We start from the raw sequence: 22,561 nt of genomic DNA, 5'->3' as shown, positions 1-22,561 counted from the left end.
AACAAGGATGGGCTTAGCAAAGCAGCAGCAGCAGCAGGAGCTCACTGGGAAGTCAGAGAAAAAGGGGCCTTGGGACCAGCCTGGGCCAAGCACCAGCTGCCCATTGCCTTAAGAGTTTAGGGGACAGGTGCCTGTGAAGAAAGAAGTGGGGAAGAAGGGAAAGGAATGACTTGGGTTGCTTTCCAGGAGGAGCCCTTGCCGGGTCCTTTGTCTTCAGGCTTCCTCTCTCTTGCAGGCAAGAATCTTGGGGAGCATCTCAGGGGACAGTTTCAGCAGAATGTTCATCTGTTCTCTAGATGTGCCCTTTTAGGGTCATGGCCTCCACTGATTGGTCAGTGCAGTTGGTTCTGGATTTGACCACCTGGTTTTGCCGTTTCAGGGCCTGGAGCTGAATATTACTGAGGCCTAGGTGTTATCTCCAGGGAAGGAAAGATTACCCTGGGGGCAAGGTCCTCATTTTTCCCAGTTTTGCCCCCTGCCAGGTCTTCTATCCTGGTGACCATCTGCACCTGGGTGTAAATTGTTTGGCCGTGGTGTCCAGCTGTCTGTCTCAGTTTCCCTATTCCACCCAAGAAACTCCAAGCTTTTCACTCTCTTAATTCTAGGTGCTGAGACAGAGCCGTGCACCCTGCATACTTTTAGGACGGGAAAACCTTTTTATGGGAACCTGTGGTTGGTGCCCTGGAGCCCCACCGGGGAGGCAGGGTGGGGGACGGTGGCATCGAAAGACCAGGAACAGCGCCCTGGTAATACCCAGTCACGAACTGGTAAGGCCTGGTCACGAACTCTTTCTCTGCCCTCTGCCTCTTCTGCAGATGCCGAGGGGCAGAGCCCAGCAGAGGGGACTGCTGGTGGTGCTTTGCTGGCAGCACTTCAGGTCCAGATTCTGCTGAGAGTCTGGAGAGGTGGTGGGACTCCAGGGCTTTGTGGGGGAGGGTCCTGCCCCCAGCTACCCTCTCCCCTGGAGAACTGAGGATGTTTTTTCAAAGAGGGCAGCAGGATGGTGCCTGCAGGTTAACTCCCTCATGCGGGTGGTAGCCAGGGGCCTTAGGGTCCAGGACAACACCTGGGGGGGACTATGCCTGTACTGTTCACCACTGCGACACTATGACATTAAGGCCCCAGGAGACGAGCTGCCTTCAGCTCCAGAGGTGGATCTGAGAGGAACTGAAGGGTGGGCACTGCTATTTAGTCCACAGGAAGGCTGCACCAGGATCACCTGACCCCACGGAGAACCCTGAGGGGCTTGACCTGCCCAACCTGGGCACCATCCCTGTGCCAGACACACCTTTCTCCATGTTCTCCATGGGTACCCCTGGGTTCAGTCCTGCCCACTAAGGCCCAGCCACACTGGGTCACTGTGACCTTGAAGGCAGCTGCAGGTGCCAGCTCAGTTCTAGCAGTTGCCATGGCAGCTAAGTACTTTTGCAGAATCCTTGAGACGGGCAGCTGCTACTGCCCCAAAGGGTATCAGGCACCTTCTGGGGCCGTGGGGCACTGATTTCCAGTCAGGGTAGGGCAGCCCTAGCAACCTGGGCTGTGAAGCAGGATACCCCATGTCTCCCTGGAGCACCTGCCCTCCCCTCCCTCTGGCCTTCTGAAAAAGTGGCAGACTGGTTCCAGGCAACAGAGTACCCCTTCCATCTCCCAAATACTAGGAGCCAGAGAGGACCAAGGAGTAAGTCTCAGTACTTCCCTTCAGGGTCTCACTGACTCATCATCCAGGTAAGGCCAAGTTCTTGGGAGTCCACAGCTCCGTTCTCTCCAAGCAGCATCCTCCCAGTTTTGGCAGCTGACTCATGCAAGATAGAGGCAGAAACCACAAGCCCTGCCCAGCCCTACCCTATACCAGGAGCCGGGGCCCAGTGAGCCGGTGCACTGACAGCACGGTGGCAAGTCACAGCACCATCAGCGGCACTGAGACAGAGTGGTCCCAGTCCAAAATGGTCCTTTTAATGCAGAAAATCAAAGATAATTTACAAATGAATCACTTCACAGGCCCAAGCTGAGGGGCCCAAGGGGCTGTGAGGGCAGAAAGGAGTTGGAGGCCATTGAGTCAGGGACGATAACGTCAGTCAGCACCTTTGTGACAGATCCTACCCAGGCTCTTGCATGCCGGGCGAGCCCGGTCCCTGGCCCCTCAAGAATCCAGCTAACTAGCCCAAGTGGGTGGACATGGGGAGACAGATCCTTGAAAGTGAGGGCCTGGAAGGCCAGGGGAAGAACAGGCTGCTGTCTGCTGTTCCCTCCACACAAGCCAGAGCACGGAGTCCCAGGCCTAGGACTGAGGTTTGGGAAGGGGCTATTTGATCAATTGGGCTTGGAACAAAGGACCTCAGATGAGGTGCCTGCTAGGGAACTGTCAGGCTCCCCACCCCAAGGTGTTTACATCCATCTGTCAGAGTTGGCAAGGTGCTGGTTTGGGCTCAACACCCCTATGGGGCCTGTGGGGAGGTGGGCTGGAGGCTCAGGGCACTGGAGGTAGAAAGGAGCCCTCCCACCTTTCCCCCTCCCCAAGCCAGGAAGGTCAAAGACACCTCCAGGCAGCCCAGATCCCAGACTGGCCTGGGGCCAGGAACCCTGGGCTTCCCAGGGTGGTTGTGGTCCGAGCTCTAGCTGGCTGCAGGCACTTTCCCCCAAGTCGGGCCAGGCAAAGGGGCCCCCAGAGTAAGGTCCGTCAGTCCTTCCAAACGAGAGAATGTGGTCACAGCAGTGCCCACTGGGGGCTGGTGGAGTCTTCTCCCAGGATACCCACCTGTCCCCTCTCCCACCTTGTCCAAGGGTATGGACCCCAGAGCGGAACCAAGCCCTAGAAAATCAGCCTTCGAGGCAGAGATGGCAAGGGGAGGGAGGGGGCAGCTGGTCACTTTGGCATCTCCAAGGCAGACACTTGAGGCTTCACCGTGAAGTACTGGTTGAATCGGATCACTGCGTACCTGCCAGGAGACAGGAAAGAGAGCTGGGGGACTCCGGGCAGGAGCAAAGCTTCTCACCAGCTTGGTCCATCTAGGTCTGTGCAAGTCAACACCAGCACAGGGTGAGTTTTTTTTAAAAAATTCAACTATAATTTTATTTTTCTTCTTAGAGCTAACTAGACCAACCCTTCCCCAAACAAGGTCATTTTTAAATTTCCACAGTGCAGTACTGCTAAGTGCGTTCACACTGCTGGGCAGCAGGTACCTAGGTGTCTCATTTGGCAAAACTGAACTCTAGGCCCTTAGAGAGCAGCTCCCCATTCCCCCTCCCACGCCCCACGTTCTACTCTGTTTTCACAAATCTGATTTAGTGCCTTCACGTAAGTGGAACTGCAATTTTGTCTTTTTGTAGCTAGCTTATTTCACTTCACACAATGTCCTAAGGTTCATCCACACTGTAGCATATGACATGATTTCCTCCCTTTTAAAGAATGAATGATATTCTATTGCATGAGTTTACCATTCACCCCTCCACGGATGCTTGGGTTACTTCCACCTCTCGGTCATTGTGAGTAATGCTGCCGTGAGCACGGGTGTACAGGCATTTCTCTGAGACCCTGATTTCAATTCTTTTAGAGATATACCCAGTAGTGATATTGCTGGATCATACAGTAATTCTATTTTTAATTTTTTGAGGAAACACAGTATTATTTCACCAACAATGCATAAGGGTTCATTTCCACATCCTTGCCAACGCTTGTTACTTTGTTTACTTGATACGAGCCATCCTAATGGGTGTGAGGTGGTAACTCAGTGTGCTTTTGACCTGCATTTCTCTCATGGCTGAGAACACTTTGAAAGCCAGGTGATCATTCCTTTTTGGCTGAGGGTGGATGGGGAGGAGACTGGACCAGAATGAAGAACAAAATTCCTGATCTGTAGAGACATATGAGGTGGGGAGCCCCCCCCAAAAAAAACTGGAATTATCTTCTGGAGGGCGGGCCCCCTGTAATACAGGCTTCCCCCACTAGGTGAGTGTTCTAGGAACCCGTCTGTATCAGTGTGCCAGCTGGTGCTGTGAGGACTACATCCAGCTTCAGTGACTGTTTTCTGAAGATTTCTCTGTGTGTGCCCGCTTCATGAAGGGTGATTTACGAGTGCACTGCCCGTGCCACGCTGAGTGTCCAGCGGCTTTGACCAGAAATGGCATTACTTCCATGTTCCACCTTCCCTATTCACCTGATCTTGCCTCCAGTGACTTTTGTGTTTCCCCGATGAAGAAAGTCCTCAAGGGGAAAGGTTTTGCTGACGTGGAAGAGGTGAAACAAAAACGGCAGAACCACGAAAAGGCATCAAAATTGAGGAATTCAGACAGTTTTGAGCAGCAGAAAGTCTCAATAGGCGCACTGCATCGAACGGATGCAATGCATCTGCCACACAGAACTTTTAAAGTAACCAATGCGACGTTTAAACGTGTAAGAATAAACACACAGTTTTTTAGAAATAAATTCGTCTTTTGGGTCCCTCCTTGCAATGTACCCCACACGATGGGTGGTCCCCTTTCCAGTACAGAGTCAGGACAGCCCGCACTGTGTCGCTAGGGGGCCCCTGAAGCAGGAGTTGGGCCTGACACTCCTCTCAGTAGCTCTGAACCACCGACTGACCTCAGCGGGTCACTCCCACTCTCTGGGACACTGACTTCTCAGCCATAAAATGAGGGCCAGGTCTGTGATCTTCCAGACTAACTTGTGGCCGTTCCATTCACCACTGAGCCCTGGGGTAAGGGCTCTGGAGTCTCGGGAGAAGACAGGGAAAGCGCAGCCTGCCCCTGGGCAGGCAGGGCGGCGTGAGAATGTCGGGTTCCTTCAGAGTCATGCTCCCCTGGAGTAGGGACCCCGCTGGCCATGGGGAAGGGATGAGTGAGCAGAGGAATGGACTCTGGACATTCTCCTTGGGCTGTGCTTTGCCCCCACACCCTCAGCGGTTCCTTTCCCCCCCTGCCCCACTCTGGTCCCAGTTGTCCTGGGTGCTCACCTGAGGAAATCAAAGTTGATGGTGGAGAACTGGTTCTGGATGAGGGCCCAGAGTGCCCACAAAAAGTGAGATGCCTGGAAACAGAGCAAAGAGGGTCAGCACGGCGATCCTTCCAAGGCTGTCACGGACCCCACGTAGCTAGAGGGACACAGTCACACTGGAAAACACAGAACTAGGTCTCCCCAGCACAGGTTGGGGAAATTCATTTCAAGTCACTTGATAGCATTTGGGGACACCCAAATGCTATCCCTCTAGAGAAACAAGCAAGCAGAGTTGGTTCTACCCACGCCAGGAGGGGGTCAGCACACTGGTGCTTCTAGGACTTTGGGCTTGTACCCAGGCCAAGAAGAATTTTACGTCTGGCTTCTCATGCCAGGGCATCTCCTCAAGTCTTCAAGGCCAACATGCCCAGGGGGAGATGAACCTCCAAGCCAGAGCCCGGGCCCACTGACCAGAGGCACCCGGTCATCCCAGGTTATGGAAGCCAGACTTCCTGCTGCCCCCACACAGATAGCAGTGACTCCAACACCCCCTGGCTGGCGGCCCTGACCCCACTCCAAGTCGTGCTCACTCTGAGGCGAGCTCTCCAGTGCCTCCCTGCATTTTCTGCCTTTTCGGGACTTAAAGGAGGCACAGATCAATGAGCAAGTATGAATATGAATGATTACTAAAAAATTTAGCAAGAGAAAGGCATTGGGTGGAACAGTTAAAAGGAAGAACCTGAAGGGGAATCAGCTTTGTGCCCGTGAGGAGAATAGAATAGGTCATCCAAAACCCCAGCTCCAGGTGGTGTGTGAAATTCAGGGCAGCTCACTGACCTCGTGTGTGCATGGCTGACACTAATAAGACAAGGTAGCAGTCCCTGGGCACACAGCGGTGGAGCCCTGGCATGAACCACGTACCTCGGACAAGTGGCATTCAACTAAAGAACTGACAGGACAGCCCTGGCTGATGTGGCTCAGTGGACTGAGTGCTGACCCGTGAACTGAAAGGTTGCTAGTTTGGTTCCCAGTCAGGACATGTGCCTGGGGTTTGGGCCAGGTCCCAAGTTGTGGGGTGTGAGAGGCAATAGATGAATATATCTCTCGCACATCAATGTTCCTCTCCCTCACTTTCTCCCTCCCCCTCTAAAAATAAATAAAATCTTAAAGAAAGAAAAAGAAAAGAACTGATGACAGCAACTGGAGCAGGAAGAGCCTGGTGGGAAGGGCTTACAAGGAGTCTGAGTCAGCAGAGGAAGCTAATAAGGAGGATTAAGCTGACATTCTCTATCTCCTCCAAAGGCTTAAACAAGAAAGAGAGAGAGAGAAAAGAAGGGATGGGGTTAACTGTAGCATGAAAGGCTAAGGTTAGACATTAGAAAGAACTACTTGTCCAAATGAGAGACCTGCTAGAACAGTAGCTGAGATCTTTCCTGGAAGGAAAAAGTTTGATTTCCTCAAACTTTTCTAGGCTCTCCTTTCCTAGACCTGCCGGGGTCGGGGGAAGCAGGAAACAGGGCACCTTAGTATGAGGGGGCTCCCAACACGGTTCTTCCCAGATCATCTTCAGATTGGGTTTTAGGAGCACATGGCAGGGTTTCCCAGGAACTCACACCTGACTCTGCTTCGCCCTCCACCACAAGGCTGTGGGAGGGCAGGAGCTGGGGGAGGGGCCGCACCCCACCTCCCGGCTCCTCCTTCCCCTGCCCCCTACCAATCACAAGCACTCACCAGGGCAAACTTGTTGACTTGCACATAGAGCCTCTCCACGTCCCTAGAGGTCACGGCCATCCCCTTTTGTGCCTGCAGGTAGTAGCGCAGCCACTGCAGCTGGGTCTCCCGAGCTGGGTACCGGCAGTAATCGACTTCATTGACACCTGATGGGGAGGCAGCAGCACAGAAGTTGCTGAGAGATGGCCCAGCCGGGGGCCGCCTCCAGCTCAGGTATCCCCTGCTTCACTGAAAACCTCTATCTGCTCTGCCCTGTGGGCTGTGCCTCGGAATGCAGCTTGTCTTGATCACCAATAATGTGTAAAGGGTGGAGCCCCACCCCAACTGAGGACACTGAGAAAGGCAGACTGGTTGAGGGGCAGGGACAGTCTTGGGAGTGACAGGGTCCCCCTAAGCACCTCTGTCTCCCCTGCGCCCTATATAAAACTATGTCACATAGGAGGCATTTGGGCACCGCACTGAATCAGGGCCTGATTGTCTTCGGTCCAACACTAACCTTGGACTAGCCCTTTCCTCTCACTGGCCCAGATCTCTCCACTGACAACACAAGGAGGCTGGGTGTCTTTCAAACACTGCTTCTCGGGTCAGTGTCGAGCTTAAAAATCACCAGGAGAGCTTGGTAACAACGTATATTCCAAGGCTTCTGCCTCTAACCCAATTTCCCAATGACTGGGAAATACAGGCAGGCTTGGAAACCCTGGTCTGGACAGCCTGGACCCCCTAGTCCCACCCTTCTTTGAGGCCTCAGGCTGCCGGCCCAACACACACGAGCCCCATCCTGGGCGCGGTGGCAGAAGCAGTGGCTTTAGAGCTGGTACACAAAGCAGTTCATTTAAGACACAACTAGAGCTGGACCACCCTCCCCAGTCTCTTCCTCTCTCTCCTTTTCTTTCTGTCCTTACCAAACTTTCCTTATATTTCTAGAGAAACACACTCAGGCTCCTCGGGCCCCAAGAGTATGGCTGGGAAGAATCTCCTTGAACAGACATAAACAAAGGCCAAGAGAGAAGAAATTTGCTCCAGGTCACACAGCCAGTTGGGGGTGGGTTCAGGGTAACTCATCTCCCAGCACCAGGTCTCCTTGCTCCAAGAACCCTGGAGGTCCCTCTCCCTAGCTCCCAATCCCCTCCCTTGTCCTCCTTCCATGCTCAGTTCTCCTTCATTCTCAACTTAAGACCAGGACGCCATCTGCCCCTCTGGAGAAATTCCAGCTGGACTTCACTCTGTATGGTGGGTGAGGAGGACTTAAAATACTTAAGAATTATCCCTTCTGGAAAGGTCAGTGAGTCTGGCTGCTGAGCATGCACAGGCCCAGTATCCTGCTGATGCCAGCCTCATCTCTGTGCCACTGGCACAATTTGGCTGCTCTGCCCAGTGGAGGCCCCACGGTCCCTCAGGGTCCTAAATGCAGCTGGTGGCCACCCCAGGGAGCCATACCCTTAGGTATACACAGGTGGGGGCTGACCTTGGCCTGTACAACCTGGGAAACACCAGGGCCAGTGCACCCAGTGGACAGCTGCAGACCATGTCGGAACACTACCACCCTGCCCCTCCACTGTTGATTCTCAACAGAGAGCAGAGGTTGGTGGTCAGTGGTCACAGCCAGTCCTTGACCCTGACCGGCCTGGGTAAATCCCTCTCACTGATTTGCCAACAGCAACCAAGACCCAACCAGAAGAAGAGGATGAACTCAGCCCACATGAAGGGCACACCTTGAGTACCCAGCCTGGGTGAGAGGCGAGGCTGTGCTATGGGACCCTATAAGTCACCTGCTACATTAGGCCACACTACCAAGACACAGAGTCTAAAACAGCTCCACCCACTACATAGAAACACAGGGAGGCTGCCAAAATGAGGAAACAAAGAAACATGGCCCAAATGAAAGAACAGATCAAAACTCCTGAAAAAAAGCTAAACAAAATGGAGATAAGCAATCTATCAGATGCAGAGTTTAAAACACTGGTTATAAGGATGCTCAGGGAACTTAGTGAGGACCACAACCACATAAAAAAGGTCCAGTCAGAAATGAAGGATACACTACTTGAAATAAAGAACTATTTACAGGTAAACAACAGTAGAGTGGATGAAGCCGAGAATCAAATCAATGATGTGAAAAAAAAGAAGAAAAAAGAACCCCCCAAAATGAGGATAGTATAAGCAGCCTTTGGGACAACTTCAAGAGACCCAACAGACCCCATCACAGGGGTGAGAGGAGAAGAGGAACAGCAAGAAATTGGAAATTTGAAAAAATAATGAAAGAAAACTTCCCTAATTTGGTGAAGGAAATAGACATACAAACCCAGGAAGCACAGAGAGTCCCAAACAAGGTGGATACAAAGAGGCCCACTCCAAGACACATCAGAATTAAAATGCCAAAGGTTAAAAATAAAGAGAAAATCTTAAAAGCAGCAAGAAAAAAGTACTTAGTTACCTACAGGGGAATTCCGAAAAGACTGTTAGCTGATTTCTCAAAACAAACTTTACAGGCTGAGGGACTGGCAAGAAATATTCAAAGTCATGAAAAGTAGGGACCTACAGCCAAGATTGCTCTACTCAGGAAAGCTATATTTTAGAATCAAAGGGCAGATAAAGAGCTTCCCACAAAAGAAAAAACTAAAGTAGTTCATCATCACCAAACCATTATTCTGTGAGATGTTAAAAGGACTTATTTAAGAAAAAGATCAAAATTATAAATAAAATGGCAAAAATATAATCAATCAACAATTTAATCTAAAAAAAAAACCTAAGCAAACAAGAACAGAGACAGAATCATGGATACAGACAGCATTTTGATAGTTACCAAATGGGATAGTTACCAATGTGGAGGAAATGGGTGAAGTGAGGGGATTAAGAAGCACAAATAGGTAGTTACAGAATAGCCATGGGGGTGTAAAGTACAGTATGGGAAATGGAGTAGCCTAAAGAACTATACACATGACTCATGGACATGAACAATGGTGTGGGGATTGCCTGAGGGAGCAGGGAGTGTTGGGTGGTGAGGGTCAAAGGGGGAAAAATCAGGACAACTGTGATAGCATGATCAATAAAATATAATTAAACAATTTTAAAAATATATAAAGTTGTGGAGTCAGGTTGCAGAGGGCACACTTTTAAGTAGTTCCACCTAGATTATTTTCACGATGCCGCTAGGCAAGTAGCTACTTACAGCTTGTTCTGCTCCTTACCTGTGTGCTGGGCCCTTATTTACAATTGTGCTGGTTGTGCTGGGCGTAAAGAAGTAGGGACAAGGGGGTAAGTGGAGGCTGAGGTTGTCCCATGCTGGCCCACCTGGCGTGCACTACATGTACCCAGAGGAAAGGGTCTTTTTCTAATTCACGTGCCAAACTAAGTATCCTCAGGGATCCTAGAGTGGGCACGTTCTCCTAATTTGTACCAAACTGCCGTATCGGCTAACAGGAGTGTGCTCTGTGTAGGTGGGTCCTGCCTCCCCAAGGAGATCTGAAGCTATCTCAAGGCAGACTGTCTTCCTCCCTCGAACTGGGACATTGCAGAGGACAGGGGCTGTCTAGCCTCTATCCCCCAAGTACAGAAGCTCCTCTCATACCTTCCTTGATCTGACCGTCCATCATAAGGAGGGTACCTTGAGCACAGGTCAAATAGTAATGCCCCCTCACCTGCAAACTCATTGAAATGATTGCCAATGTCAAAAGCTTGGTAGTTGTAGCCAGCATATTCATAGTCGATGAACCGTACGTGACCTATGAGGTAGAGAAGAAGCAAAGGCGGCTGGTCCCAGCAGACCTGGACAAGCCTGGTCAAACTTCCACGGGCCTCTGCAATTTACTCACTGCCTCTGGCTGTGCCCTCTAGCCACCTGGCCTTACCCAACCTCCTCAGCAGCAATCTTCTGAGCTCCTTCCATCTGTCTGTCCCTTTGTCCAGCTCAAGCTGTCCAGCTCAAGCTGTCCCTCTCACATAGCTAGATCCTTGGGCTCTCCCCATCTAAAGATGTTTGCCCTCAGCATGGCTGAGGACCGGAAATAAAGCAAAAGATTCTCTGGGTGAAGCTCTCATCTGGGCCACAGGTTCCCTCTAGGAAGGCTCAGAGCAGCAGAGAAGGGGTTGGAAGCCCAAAACATCGGCAGGGGGAGTAGCTGGGATGCCCTAATGTTGAAAACCTCCACAAACTATGACTCTGAGTTCTTTCTTGACACGGACTTTTCTAAGTGGGACTGTTTCCTTTCCCATTTCTCTCCTACAGATTAACTTAAGTCCTAAGCCAAATGGTCTCTTGCTTGTCCAAGTACCAGCCTCAGAACAGAACCATGCCGGGCAGCCAGGGCCAAAGAAGCCGTACCTTTAGTGCTGTCATAGATGATGTTCTTGCAGAGCAGGTCATTGTGACAAAACACCACGGGGGAGTCCAACTGGGACAGGTGCTCCTTCAGCCAGGCCAGCTCACGCTCCAACACCTCTATCTTAGGGACATCTGTGGAAAGGCTGCACGGTGGCGAGAAGGGTGGCCAGTGGAAGGAGGTTGACAGTGGACGGGAAGGTGCTTGGCCTCAAAAGCCCTGAGCTCTGGCCTCCTCACTGCCTCCTACTGCAGAGGGACCTTGGACAAACAGCCACTCTTTTGTCATCTGCAAAATGGCACTAAGGTCTCCCGTCCTTCTGATGTGCTATGTTTACTCTCAGATGATTACGACACTGGCTTATACGCATTTTGCAAAGCACTCAAATCCCTGACTAAACAGTGTCCCTGCTACTTTGTGAAAGGGACAGGAAGGTAAGGGAGGAGGCACAGAAGAGGACAGGAAGGTGAGGGTGAGTGTTCACATTCACTTATCTCTGGCGAAGAGGATAAGGGCAGCAGGGCGGCCCGGGGAGGGGCTGGAGTGCTGGCGCTCTCCTGAGAAGCAGAGGGTACGTCCTGGTCTGTTTCCCCCATGCTCTCCCAGCTGGTGTCCCAGGAGGATCACAGGGTTTAACTTCATATCTCACACAGACCACTCAGGCCCACATACAGAAGCAAAGAGCTTGTTTCTTGGGCTCACTCCTACAAGGCCAAAGGGGACATTAGGGCCATCCATTGGGAAAGCACTTGCTGTGTAGCTCCCTAGTATGTTGTCCCTTCCACCTTGAACTAAGAGTGTTTCCTTGTCCCAGCCCCCTGCCAGACTGGCTGTGGGCAACTCGAGGGCAGGAACAAAGATGCACGGAGGCCACTCGGCCCCGCCCCATCCCACAGCACACACAGGCGCTGCTGCTGAAAGAAATCTGTGCTGACGGATGAACAATGGCTCCATCAGAAGCCACAGGGAAGCTGAGGAGGAGACACTGTGTGCAGAGGCTCTGAACGGTGGTCCCCAGGAGGCACTGGTCTGTGTACACTGAAAAGCCAAAGCCAGCAGAGCCCTTAAAATCCAGAACCACTGATGGGAGGAGGGGACAGGCCTGGGGTTTTATCTCCGCTCATGTATCTCCTGTTTGCTCTCTTGGGCAGTCAGAGTATGTGCAGGGGGACGAGAACAAGACAGGTCCCCCTGACACTCCCACGGGACAGCCCCGGTGCCCTCTCCCCAGCCCAGAAACCAGAACATGCAGCTGAGTATTCAGCGATTAAGGTGTCCCCATGTGCCCCCTGGAAAAGAACAAGTGGAGAGCTTCCTCACAGGCTTCAGAAGGTCAAAACCAAGAGATCTTAGGTCTCTAGTGCAACCCCATGGGGAAACTGAGACTCAAGAAGGGCAATCTTCCTCGTAGCCTCCAGATGTCTATTGCACAGCTGGACCCTCTATTTCCTGAGGAAAGGAGTCCTCGGCCCGTCCAAGAGTCTGAAATCGAGACAGTCCCCCTAACCACAAGGGCCCGGCTGCCCTGCTCAAGGCTTTGCACAGGCCACTCCGAGTCCAGGCACTGCCAGGGGCTGATCTGAGGGAGGCCGCCCACCTCCTGCCCCCACGCCGTCCTCACTGGAGTTATCTGTACCGACAGGACCGCATAAAATGTATTTTCCTCTTGGCTCTCCTTAAGAAGCTACCTCTTCTTTTTAAATTCTTTTTTTTTTCTCTTGGACTGAGACCATCCAAAGATAAGAATTAGCAGGCTTCGTTTGGTTTGCCCAGGTCTCAGTCTGGAAAAAAAAACAAAACACATGGCTTTGACCTCCAGGATGCCTGCTTCCCAGGCCCTGACCTCTGTCTGACCCCCACACTACCCACCCCAAGGCCACGCAGATGGTTACTGTGGAAACAATCCTGAGCTTCCCCATCCCTCCCCCCTCACCTGGAACATCACCAGCGGGGCTCCCCTCAGCCCTGACAGCACCATACTCTCCCAGGGTTGTGGGGTGGGTGGAAGAGCCACCTCAGAAGCTTGCACACGGCAGGCAGAGCCCCTCCTCCCTCCCGCCAAAGCCGCAGGAGCAGGCTAAGAGGCCTGGGGAAGGGGTTGCTGCCTGGCAAGTGGCCACTCAGCTCTCGGGGTCAGAGTGGGGAAAGGTGGACTTTTCTAAGTGTTCAGGCTTATGTGGCCTGGCCCTATCTGAGTCTCCTCTTGAGGGCCCCGAAGCCACCATCAGCCCCACATCCTTCTGGCCACCCTGGATGCCACCATACTTACCCAGACACCTAGGCTGCCACATCCACTCCCACAAGGTCTCTGACTCAGCCCCCGTGAAGCTGGTATCCCCCCAAAATGGTTCCTTGCTCCCCTGCCTCAGAATCCCCAGGGGAGTCTGTGAAATGCAGACTCCTGGGGTCTAGTGTGAGACCTCCCACCACTCTCCAGGGTCACACCAGGAGCCTGCACTTTGCAAGCACCCAGGGGAATCTCATGCTCAAATTTGGGGAACCCTAGTGCTGGATGTTGCCTTCGATTTCAACGCTCCTCCAGCGGGTCTCCCCACCTCCAACCCCCACTTTTCCTCACTCCCACCACAGTGCCGGTCAGGTTACTGCACTGCCCTGAATCTGAGGCTCATACACTTTCACAATTACTTTCCACTGCTGTGAAACTGAATCTTCGTTCCTTAACCTGCCATCAAAGACCCCTCACCACTGAGCTCCAGTTCCCATGACTCTGCAGCTCTGTCTCCCTAGACCCCTCCCGAGCCCTCGTGGAGATCTGCTCCAGCCAACTCAGCTGCGCATAATCAGGAGCAGGCTGTGCTCACGCCACCTCCCAGCCACAGCGCCTCCCTCCCATCTCCACCAGGAAGACGCTCCCTGGTTCTCCGACCCCTGGCACGCTCTGCACACCTGCCTTCTTCCGTGGCTCTGCATGGGCAGGTCCTCTTTGCCCACAGTTTCTAAGCAACTTACAGGCAGGGCCAACGTCACCTTTGTGTTCTTTACTCTTTTAAATCCCAATCAATTAGTGTTTGTGAAATGGAGGATGGACTAGATCAGGGTTATTAGGCAGGGTTACTATGGAACTCGGGTGCTTCCAGTGATTGCTCCCCACAGCCTGCTCTCGGGTAGGGGAGGCAGTTCAGGGCCGCCATCGTCCCCTAAAGAGGCTCAAAAAAGCCTAGCAATTTGAGTTGTCCAAGGTCAAAGGTATGACAAAAACAAAGGGAATCGGTCAGTTCTTCTCCAGAGACCACTCCCCTCCCAACAAGGCCACCCCCCACCCTCAAAGGTTACACAGTGACTGCAGAATCAAAGAAAGCTGTAGTAGCAGGGTTTACACCTGAGCATCACTCCTGGATTCTAGTCCTTGAGCTGCCACTGATAGCAATGACCTTGGGGCAAGTCCCAACCCTATGATGGGCCTCAGTTTCTTAATCTGTCAAATAGAAGTGGTAGGCTGGGGGATGGGAGGGCCCTGTTGGTTCAGGTGCCAGAGGACTCTGCTCTCTGTGCTGTTCTGGTCCTAAGGCACAAGGCAGCTCCTGTCCCAGAGATAACATCTGACACAGAAGGTCTACACATGGGCCATGATGGTCCAATAGCCCCAAAGCAACACTTGGTAATCCTTAAGTGGGAGGGTCCAGACAGAGCCATCGTGTATGGGAGAGTGGGAAAGAGAGTGAAAGAGAGCTCCTTACTGTCTTGTCATCTCTGAGGAGCTAAGGAGATATCCTGCCCCAAACCTGTGTAACCCACTCCCAGGAACATGGGAACATGGGTGTTCATGCCTTTGTGGAGGGGACAAGGTGACACCACCCTTTCTCCATTGCCCCCACTGCTGTCTCAACGCTCAAGGGTATGCCAGCGAGTTAGGTTTCTGAAGACTAGAAGGGCTCTCGGGTTGCTGGCCAGGGCGTGTAGGGGAGGTTCTGGAAAGCTTGTCTAATCTGGGGAAAGGTGATGTCAGGATGGACGAAAAGAACTGGGAGGAAAGAGCAAGTTGTCAGCCTGGACAAGGTGGAAAGCAGGGTCCAGGGGGCACGTGGGGATGAGTGGCATCCAGGCCAGCAGCAGGGGTTTTGGTGTCCCAAGGGCTTGTCAGGGGATGAACTGACTTCTGAATGACTGGGACGCAGCCTCACCCCATTCGCAGGTAGAGGCAGGGCCCTCTTTTCTCATGGCTCCAAAGGCAGCTCAGGTGGACAGGGCCCTGGGCTGGGAACAGAAGCCCTGCCTCTGACTAGCCCCCGACAATGGGCAGACCTTAGTCTCCGAGCCTCAGTTAAAATGGGGAGATGCGGTCCCTGACCCTAGGCCCTGCTATAACATGAAGACTCAAGGAGAAATATGCACATGAGTCTCAAACTATGGGTCTAAGTTCCTCAGATTTTCTCAACTGGCCCAACTCTTCTTGGAGACAGAGGCTCCATAATCAGGACTGAAGTCCCTAAACCTCCTGTGCGTGGAGTGGAGGGAAAAAAAGAGGAGTAGGATCACGTTAAGGTGGGAGACAGTGGCCGCCTTGAACCCTCCCAGATCTTCGTACCTGGGGTTGATCTCGTTCTTCACAAGGGTGAAATAATTGTGCATCTTGTGCCAGAGGATGGGCTTGGGCAGGCTGCCGTTGGTGTGGATGGTGTGAATCTTTGCCATTTCCAAGGCGATTAGCCTACAGCACAAAACAGGAAGAGTAGCGGATCAGTGTGGGTGGGGCAGGCCCTGCCTGCTCAGCCCTTCCAGACCAGAAAGCGGCCCTACACTGTCGATGAGGGGCTGGCTGGGGGGCAGAGTGTGGGATTATCATCACAAATCTTTTAAGAGCTCCCCACCTCAGCAGAAGGCAAGAAGAGGAGATACGGCCTCTAGCCCAGCAGCTCCCTTTCCAGAGCCAGGGGCTGTTTCAGGTAGCAGAAGGATAAAGCAGCAGGCTATTGGCCAATGACCCTGCCCCATGTTAAGGTCATGTACCCACAGCAATCCCTGAAGACAGACCAGTCACCAGAGGATGGGGGCAGTACCTCTCCTCCCATCTTGGACTCTGACCCATGCCCTCAGGGGGCGGTGAATGCAGGACACCAAGGGATTGGGGGGTGGCAATGCCAGATAGGAAGAAATCCCCACCTCTTATCAGCCTGGCCAAGGTGGGGAGGGAAGAAGGCAGGCCCAGGGCAGCCCCTTCCTCTGTGGCAGGGAGTTGATGATGCTGGCGGCTGGGTGCCAAGGACGCAAAACAAATCAGTGTTCTATTTTCAAGTTCTCCTGTGGACATTATCCAAGGTCCCAGGAGAGAGGGAGGGGCAGTGGGGAGAGGAGAAAGGAGCTCAGGGGAAGACTGCTGGGAGGCGGTGGGGGTGGCTAGAGGACTGCCTGGTCAGAAAGGGAGGGCCTTGATAAGGACCCCGTCGTCTGAGGCCCCGGGCCCCAGCTGGGCTCCCCCAGGCCTCTATCAGCTCTCCCTCTGGAGCCCCACTGGCTGCCAAGCCTTCAACATTCAAGCTTCCTTCACCTCTGCCTATTGGACTAATAATCACCAAGAAAGACAAAAAAGGCATTGGCTGTTTGAAACCTTGTTGCCAAGCTGTTCCAGGGACACCCCCTCCCATTGTCAGGTACTGGGAAGAGGCAGGCTATCACCCAACAGGATAACAGGGCACTCTGGGGGCTCCTCCCCCAGACCCGTGTAGGGGGCAGGGGGTGTGGCAGCAACTGAGTGGCTGGGAGATGAAGTCTGTGCTTTCAGAGGCCAGAGGTCCTGGAGTAGGAGGGAGCCTATTAGGGTCTGGGCAAGGCAGGAAACTGACCTGAGACCCAGGCCTTCCCTTCCAGAAGTAAGATTCTGAATAGAGCACAGACAGAGTATTTCCTTGAATATCAATAAGGTCCTTGTCTGGAATAGCAATGAAAGTTAACCTCAACACTCAGCATTTTTTATGCTGCAAAGCCTCAACAGTGAAGGTTGGGAGGTGGGGTTCAGGGCAACATGGGGAAGTAGCTCCCAAAGTCCACCCCCACCTTTCCTCAGAGAACCACCTTTACCCCAGAAAGATGATAGTCCCTCCTAGGAAAGTATCAAGGAAGGGCTACCTCCTACACTTTGCCCAATTTCTGGCTTTCCCCCAAATGTAAAGATTTTATTATGGAGCCTAAATCCATCTTCAATCTTCCTGACAATGGTAACTGTTTTCACAAGAGGGTGAGTGACAGGATCAGATTCACAGGGGTGGCAGAGACTGGGAGTAGTGAGGATCGGCCAATATTTGAGCTTATTTGCACAAGAGCTGGGAAGAGTTGGTAGGGAGAGTCTGGCCAGGGCTCCTCAGACCTCGCCCCTCCAGGCAGAGAAGCCCCTTACATGGGCTTGTATATCTCCCACCCTCAGACACAAACACACAGCTACAATATATAACTCAGTGGAATGTTTTGAGGTCTCACCAGCTCTAGAAGCAGTGGTCAGGAGCACTGCGGGGTGAGGCTCTCAGTTCCCTCCTTCTAAGTCCCCAGAACACCTGACAGAGGCTCCCTGCAAATAGGATGAGGTGCACTAACTTGGGGTTAACTGCCGCAGGTGAGGGAACAAAGACTGTTGGTTTACTCTCTAGGTGGGTTTTGTTGTGGCCCCTCGGAATTTCAATGGCTCGTTCCCTGTGGCTGGGGCAGGACAGAGCCCAAAGGTCCAGGGTTGACCCCTGGGCCACTGTCCCCAGTGTTAGGAGTAAATTTCAGCCCTGGGGACTCATTCTAGGCTGAGGACCCTGTACAAGGCCATAGCATTGGAAGGAAAAAGGTGGATCCTGCCTGACCTCCCTGCCCAGCATGATCGGGGGAAAGAGTGTACCATGGGCTCTTCTTTGGTCCTCCACCTTCCAGGCCCCACAGCCATAGTATCCAAAAGGCTTGAAGGTCCCACATGCTAATCTGGGCAATTAACAAGAGTAGCTCCCTGGGAACCATGGGTTCTGTGAGCCTATGGCAGCCTCAGCAGCTCCCCAAACCTGGACTCCCATCTTTCCAGGGAGCCTGGAAGGAGTTCACACTGGGGGAGGGATGCCATCTCTTTGGGCTGCTAAAACCATGTTTGACCCTATAGGGCCATTCTCCTAGCATGTCTGGGCTCTTGGCAGGAGGGGAGGAGCAGAAAGCCCTGACTGCTCTGGGGATTTGGCTCATATTTAGTTTCCAAGACTCAGAGATGTTTCCAAGTCAGGCTAGGGTAAGCAGAGGGCCGAGGCATGGGCCAGGAAGGGGTCCCTGCTGCATTTGGGGAGCCAGATCCTTTGGTCCCACTCATATGCCTCCCTCAGGAATTCATCATGCTTTCAGCAGCTCCCCACTGGAAATCTGTACAAAGCCATAGTAGCTCTTCACATAGCAATGCACATAAACACACACATTTTTCATGCGATTTCAGGGAGTTCACAGATCTGTTGACTCACTCATGGACTCCACTCTATACCATGGAAGGCGGCCAAGGATTTCAAAGCCCATGGCCTGAGAAATCACAGAGATGAGCAGTACCCCCGGGCACCCTCCTTACCTGAAGAGCCGGGGCTCTCGGATGTGCTCAGGCCCCAGGGCCACTCCCGGCATGTACTCATAGCACAGTCCATTCTGGAAGGTACAGTAGAGTTTGGGGGCACAGCCGTGTGCTCGCAGCAGCTGGAAGTTTCTGACCTCATTCTCCCGGTCCACCAGCAATTCAGTCCGCTCTCCATACACCCGAACCAGCACACAGTCCCGCATGTCCTCCTCCACATAGCAAGCCACCAGCTTGTTGGTGATGCCATCAGTGAAGCGCTAGCATGGGGAGAGGGCAACACAAGGTGGGTGGGATAGGACCTCTGCTCTTGCCCCATGGCTACCCCACTTCAGCACAGGTCTTGGGGCATGACCACAGGGAATCTTGTCCTTTATCCTCTCACTTAATAAAGAGCTCAGCACCGTCCCTAACACTTGGGATAGACTAGAGAGTTCAAAAACAGTGTCAGCTTCGGCTCAGCCCAGGCACCCTCCTAAGTGTGGCTTAGTCCTCCCCACTCACTTAGTCCTCCCCATCACCCTCAAACCCCACCCACACTTCTCCTAAGTGTGCCTCCAGTGGATAGGGTTTGGTGGTGGAGGAGTCTGACCACCACTTGGTGGTTAGAGGCCGTCTTCCTCTCCCTCCGCCTCCACCCCAGCTCTATAAGAAACCTCCATGGACCAGAATGTGGCAGAGGAGGACCATGATCACCCAGGATGAGTATACCCCCACCCAGCTGCCTCTCACCACCTGTAGGCAGAGGGTTCTTTGCTGTCTCTCCTGCCCACACAGGGTATTGAGGGTGGCATCCACTCCAGGTCTTTAGTGGTCAGAGCTCCTTAGGGTCTCTGAGTTCAATACCAGAAGAGGTAACAGACCCAGGTTGGGAGACGAGGATCCTCCAGGGGGTGACAAGGAGGAATGAACCATGGAATTTATAGGGCACAGTGTGTCAGGGCTGAAGGGGGCCCTAGAGGACATCTGAACTAATTCTAGGTGGGGAAACTGAAGTCCTAAGAGGGAGATACTGAAATACCGCATGTTAGGCCAGTATTGGGATTAACCTCTGGCCTTCTTGATGCCTTGAGACGTTTACTCCAAAATATGCCTTTTATTTTGAAAATGCTACCCACCCATCCCTCTCCGCACACTTGGTCCTGAACCTCCCAGAAGGTTCATCATCAGCATGGAACCCCTACCACTCCAGTGCAAGCTGCAGGTGCTCCCTGCCTGGGGCTGTTCCTCCACAAGTAGCTTCCAAAGGGGATGGGAGGATGGGCAGGTGAAGACTCTTTACTGAGGGTGCAGGTCAGCTGGGGAGACAGCCTGAGGCTCCTCAGTGGAAACTCTGCCCATCTGTGTATGCCCATGTGGGGTGGGGTGGGGAGGCGCCCTGTGGGGGCGGTGGGGGGCTGCTGAGCCAGAGCTGGGGTGATGGGGAGGACTCCCACACAGTGCAGAGGCTGGCCCGAATTCCGGGACATGAGGGGCCGCTCCAAGCCTGGAGGCTTTGCTACCACCACAGGGTTGAAAAAGGGCAAAACCGTGTGTGTGACTGGCGGGGGGCGTCGGGGGCGGGGGACTCTCTGAAAAGTTCCTGCCGTCGCAGATTCCAGAGCCCGCTGGGTACGCGCCCATGGCAGCGGGTGGACAGCCGGTGGACAGCCAGGGTCAGTGCGCGACGAGACAGAGGGTGGGGCCCGCACGCGCCGCACGCGGTGGGCGGGCAGGTGGACCTCGGGGGTGCCCATCCGTGAGCCCGACTGGAACGGTGTGTGTTTATTTAGGGTACGGGAGGTGAGTGAGAAAGGAAACACATATACAACCCCCCATCTCAAGCCTCCTGCGTAGCAGCCGCGCCCCCTGGGACCCACGCCCGTAAGGATGCACGGTTCGACGTCCCGCATTCCCGCTTGGGTACCTTGGTCCGAACTTGCTCGGGCTTCCAGTGCGGTCGCAGCTCGTGAATGAGGCGCAGGGCTCCGGGCAGAATGTCGTCCTGGTGCACAGAGATTCCAAAGTACGGGACGGCAGCGGCCCGCAGGGGGCCGGGCGACTCCCGGCAGCGCGCGCCTGCCGCCGCTCTCTCCTCCATACCCCATGAGCACTGCGGGCCGGGAGCGGGCCTCCTCAGGTAACAGGGCGAGCGCGGCACCGGAGCCGAAGGGGGCGCAGCCATTCCCAGCGGCCGCCCCCTCGGAGCCGCCGCACTCACACTAACCCCGGTGGGAGAGGGGGGCCGGCTCGGGGCGAGGGGCAGCGTGGTGGGGGAGGGGCCGGGGTCAGGCCATGACTCCGGAGCCTCTGCCCACCGCGCTCACAGTCTTGCAGCCTGCAGCCCCAAGCCGACCCGGGAACGCCGGGGCTGGCTGCGATTGTGACATCACGGGCGCGGGCCTCGGAGCTCGGGCCGTGGGAACGCCCCCTTTCCGCCCCCGCACGGCCCTGGCGGGCGGGAAGCTGTGCGGCCGCCGCTACCTGGGGCTCGGGACGGGTTGACGCCCCCGAGAGGGCCGTGACGCGGGGGCGGGGCCAGGGCTGTGACGCAAGGGTGGGGGCGGGGTGGGGCTGGGGCCCGGCCGTGACTAGGGGGCAGGGCGCGTGGGAGGCCCAGGGCGCGTGGGAGGCCCAGGCCCGGATAGCCCCCACGTGAGGGCACCCCCTTCCTCTCCCCCTCATACCTGGCTTCCTCCCTCCTACCTGGGCTAGAACCTCTCTCTCTGGGGCAGGGCCAGGGGAGGCCTCTTTCTGCGCCTGCACTCCATTATGCTGTAGAGAGATCAGGCTGTGACCAAGAAGAGGTTAGCTTGGGTAGCCCACCTGTGCCCACCTGTCTGCGTCCAGTCCCTGAGCTCCTGGAAAAGGCTCTGAAGCCCCTACCACATCTCAGTTGGCGGTTCCTTGTACGGAAGCCCCCGGGGAAATATCCCCCACCCCTCCGCACCACACACTCGCTATGGAGGAGGAACATTGGGTGATGCATGTTAGAGGAAGGTGTGCTAAGGAGTATCTCATTAGTTACTAGCCTGGGAGAGCCTTCACTACCCCACCAAGAAAAGTCCTTACTATTTCCCTAAGTTGTCCCTTTGTCCTGTTGAAGAATCCCTCAACCACAAGGCCTGATAATTATTGCTGTCCAGAATACATCTCTGAGCTTGGCCCAGAGGAATTTTTGTGGTGACGGAAATGTATGTATCATGTTGTCCAGCCCAGTGGCTGCTAGCCACATGTGTGTATACAGGACTTGAAATATGACTGGTATGTCAGTTGAATTTTAATGTAGATAGCCCTGTGTGGTTATCATATTGGACAGTGTAGGAGATGATGCGGGAGCTGCATACTTAAGGTCAGGGAGCCCCAGGATGTGGAGTTAGAAAGGGCACTGACCCTCACCCTTCTTTTTGCAGTAAGGAAGTAAAGCCAGGCAGGCAAACAAAGTCAAAGAATCCTGCTCTAGGCTCTGCAGAACAACGCAGCCCGTGCAGGAATGCTGCTGTAGAGGAGCCCTGGGATTCCACTCAGTCTCCAGAGTCTGCCACTCTACAGGTGTGAGCTTTGCTGAGTGCTGGTTGGGCTACTCAGTGCCTCACTCTTTTTGGTCAAAAGATGGGTGAGCAGCTACCATGAAGAGGGATAGAATCAGTGGATTCAGGTGGTGTCTGCCTTTCTTACCTGAGCTAGATAACCCACCCTGCAGACAGCCCAAGGAGTAGGAGTGAGGGAAGACTTCAGCCTGTCTCAAGTCCATGAGATGCAGTGAGCAGTGTGTCTGTGTGCCTAGGAACATGGCCCCATGCCAGGGTGTTGGAGGCTTTCCAGGTCAACGTCATCTGCATGTGGGAAGGTAGAAAGCCCATAGGGCGCAGGTGGCAAACACAAGGCCTTCCAAGCCAAATCTAGCCCTCCACCTTGTTTTATTCAGCTCAGCACCTTGTTTCTATCTGGTGGCATCGTGGAGCTCCTTGTCCCTAATTAGGGAGTAGTTACATTTATACAGTCCTAAAATTATATTCGGCCCTTTGAGGGCAACGATGTGGCCCCCAGTGAAAATGAGTTTGACACCTC

General features: G+C 53.8%; 1 protein-coding gene across 4 annotated transcripts; it reads right to left on the bottom strand.

The window, feature by feature from the left end:
* Positions 1-1,931: 1,931 nt before the first annotated feature.
* ETNK2 (ethanolamine kinase 2) lies at positions 1,932-20,986 on the bottom strand. 4 transcript variants are annotated; one of them, XM_037067109.1, is made up of 8 exons: positions 20,418-20,983; positions 18,512-18,771; positions 15,524-15,646; positions 10,980-11,122; positions 10,297-10,380; positions 6,662-6,807; positions 4,950-5,023; positions 1,932-2,936 (listed from the first exon to the last, which is right to left on the bottom strand). In XM_037067109.1, exons 1-8 carry the CDS (start codon positions 20,673-20,675, stop codon positions 2,864-2,866), a joined length of 1,161 nt encoding a protein of 386 aa, XP_036923004.1. In that variant the 5' UTR covers positions 20,676-20,983; the 3' UTR covers positions 1,932-2,863. The 4 variants fall into 4 exon arrangements, with proteins under 4 accessions (XP_036923004.1, XP_036923006.1, XP_036923005.1 ...); XM_037067110.1 differs by lacking the exon at positions 1,932-2,936 and adding an exon at positions 4,136-4,220 and having other exon boundaries at positions 20,418-20,986; XM_037067111.1 differs by lacking the exon at positions 6,662-6,807 and having other exon boundaries at positions 20,418-20,984.
* Positions 20,987-22,561: the final 1,575 nt, after the last annotated feature.

The sequence above is a fragment of the Sturnira hondurensis genome, unplaced genomic scaffold, assembly GCF_014824575.4.
Source record: "Sturnira hondurensis isolate 20B ecotype Veracruz unplaced genomic scaffold, ASM1482457v3 Scaffold0017082, whole genome shotgun sequence".
Lineage (NCBI taxonomy): Eukaryota > Metazoa > Chordata > Mammalia > Chiroptera > Phyllostomidae > Sturnira > Sturnira hondurensis.
This window is presented reverse-complemented; position numbering and strand designations above follow the sequence as displayed.

Excerpts from the sequence above, each read along its gene's own strand:
- ETNK2 (XM_037067109.1), bottom strand. The coding sequence starts at position 20,675 with ATGGCTGCGCCCCCTTCGGCTCCGGTGCCGCGCTCGCCCTGTTACCTG. Across the intron at positions 6,808-10,296 it reads TCATTTCAATGAGTTTGCAG|GTGTCAATGAAGTCGATTAC; the intron begins GTGAGGGGGCAT and ends CCTCCCCATCAG. Across the intron at positions 5,024-6,661 it reads AAGTCAACAAGTTTGCCCTG|GCATCTCACTTTTTGTGGGC; the intron begins GTGAGTGCTTGT and ends CTCTGTTTCCAG.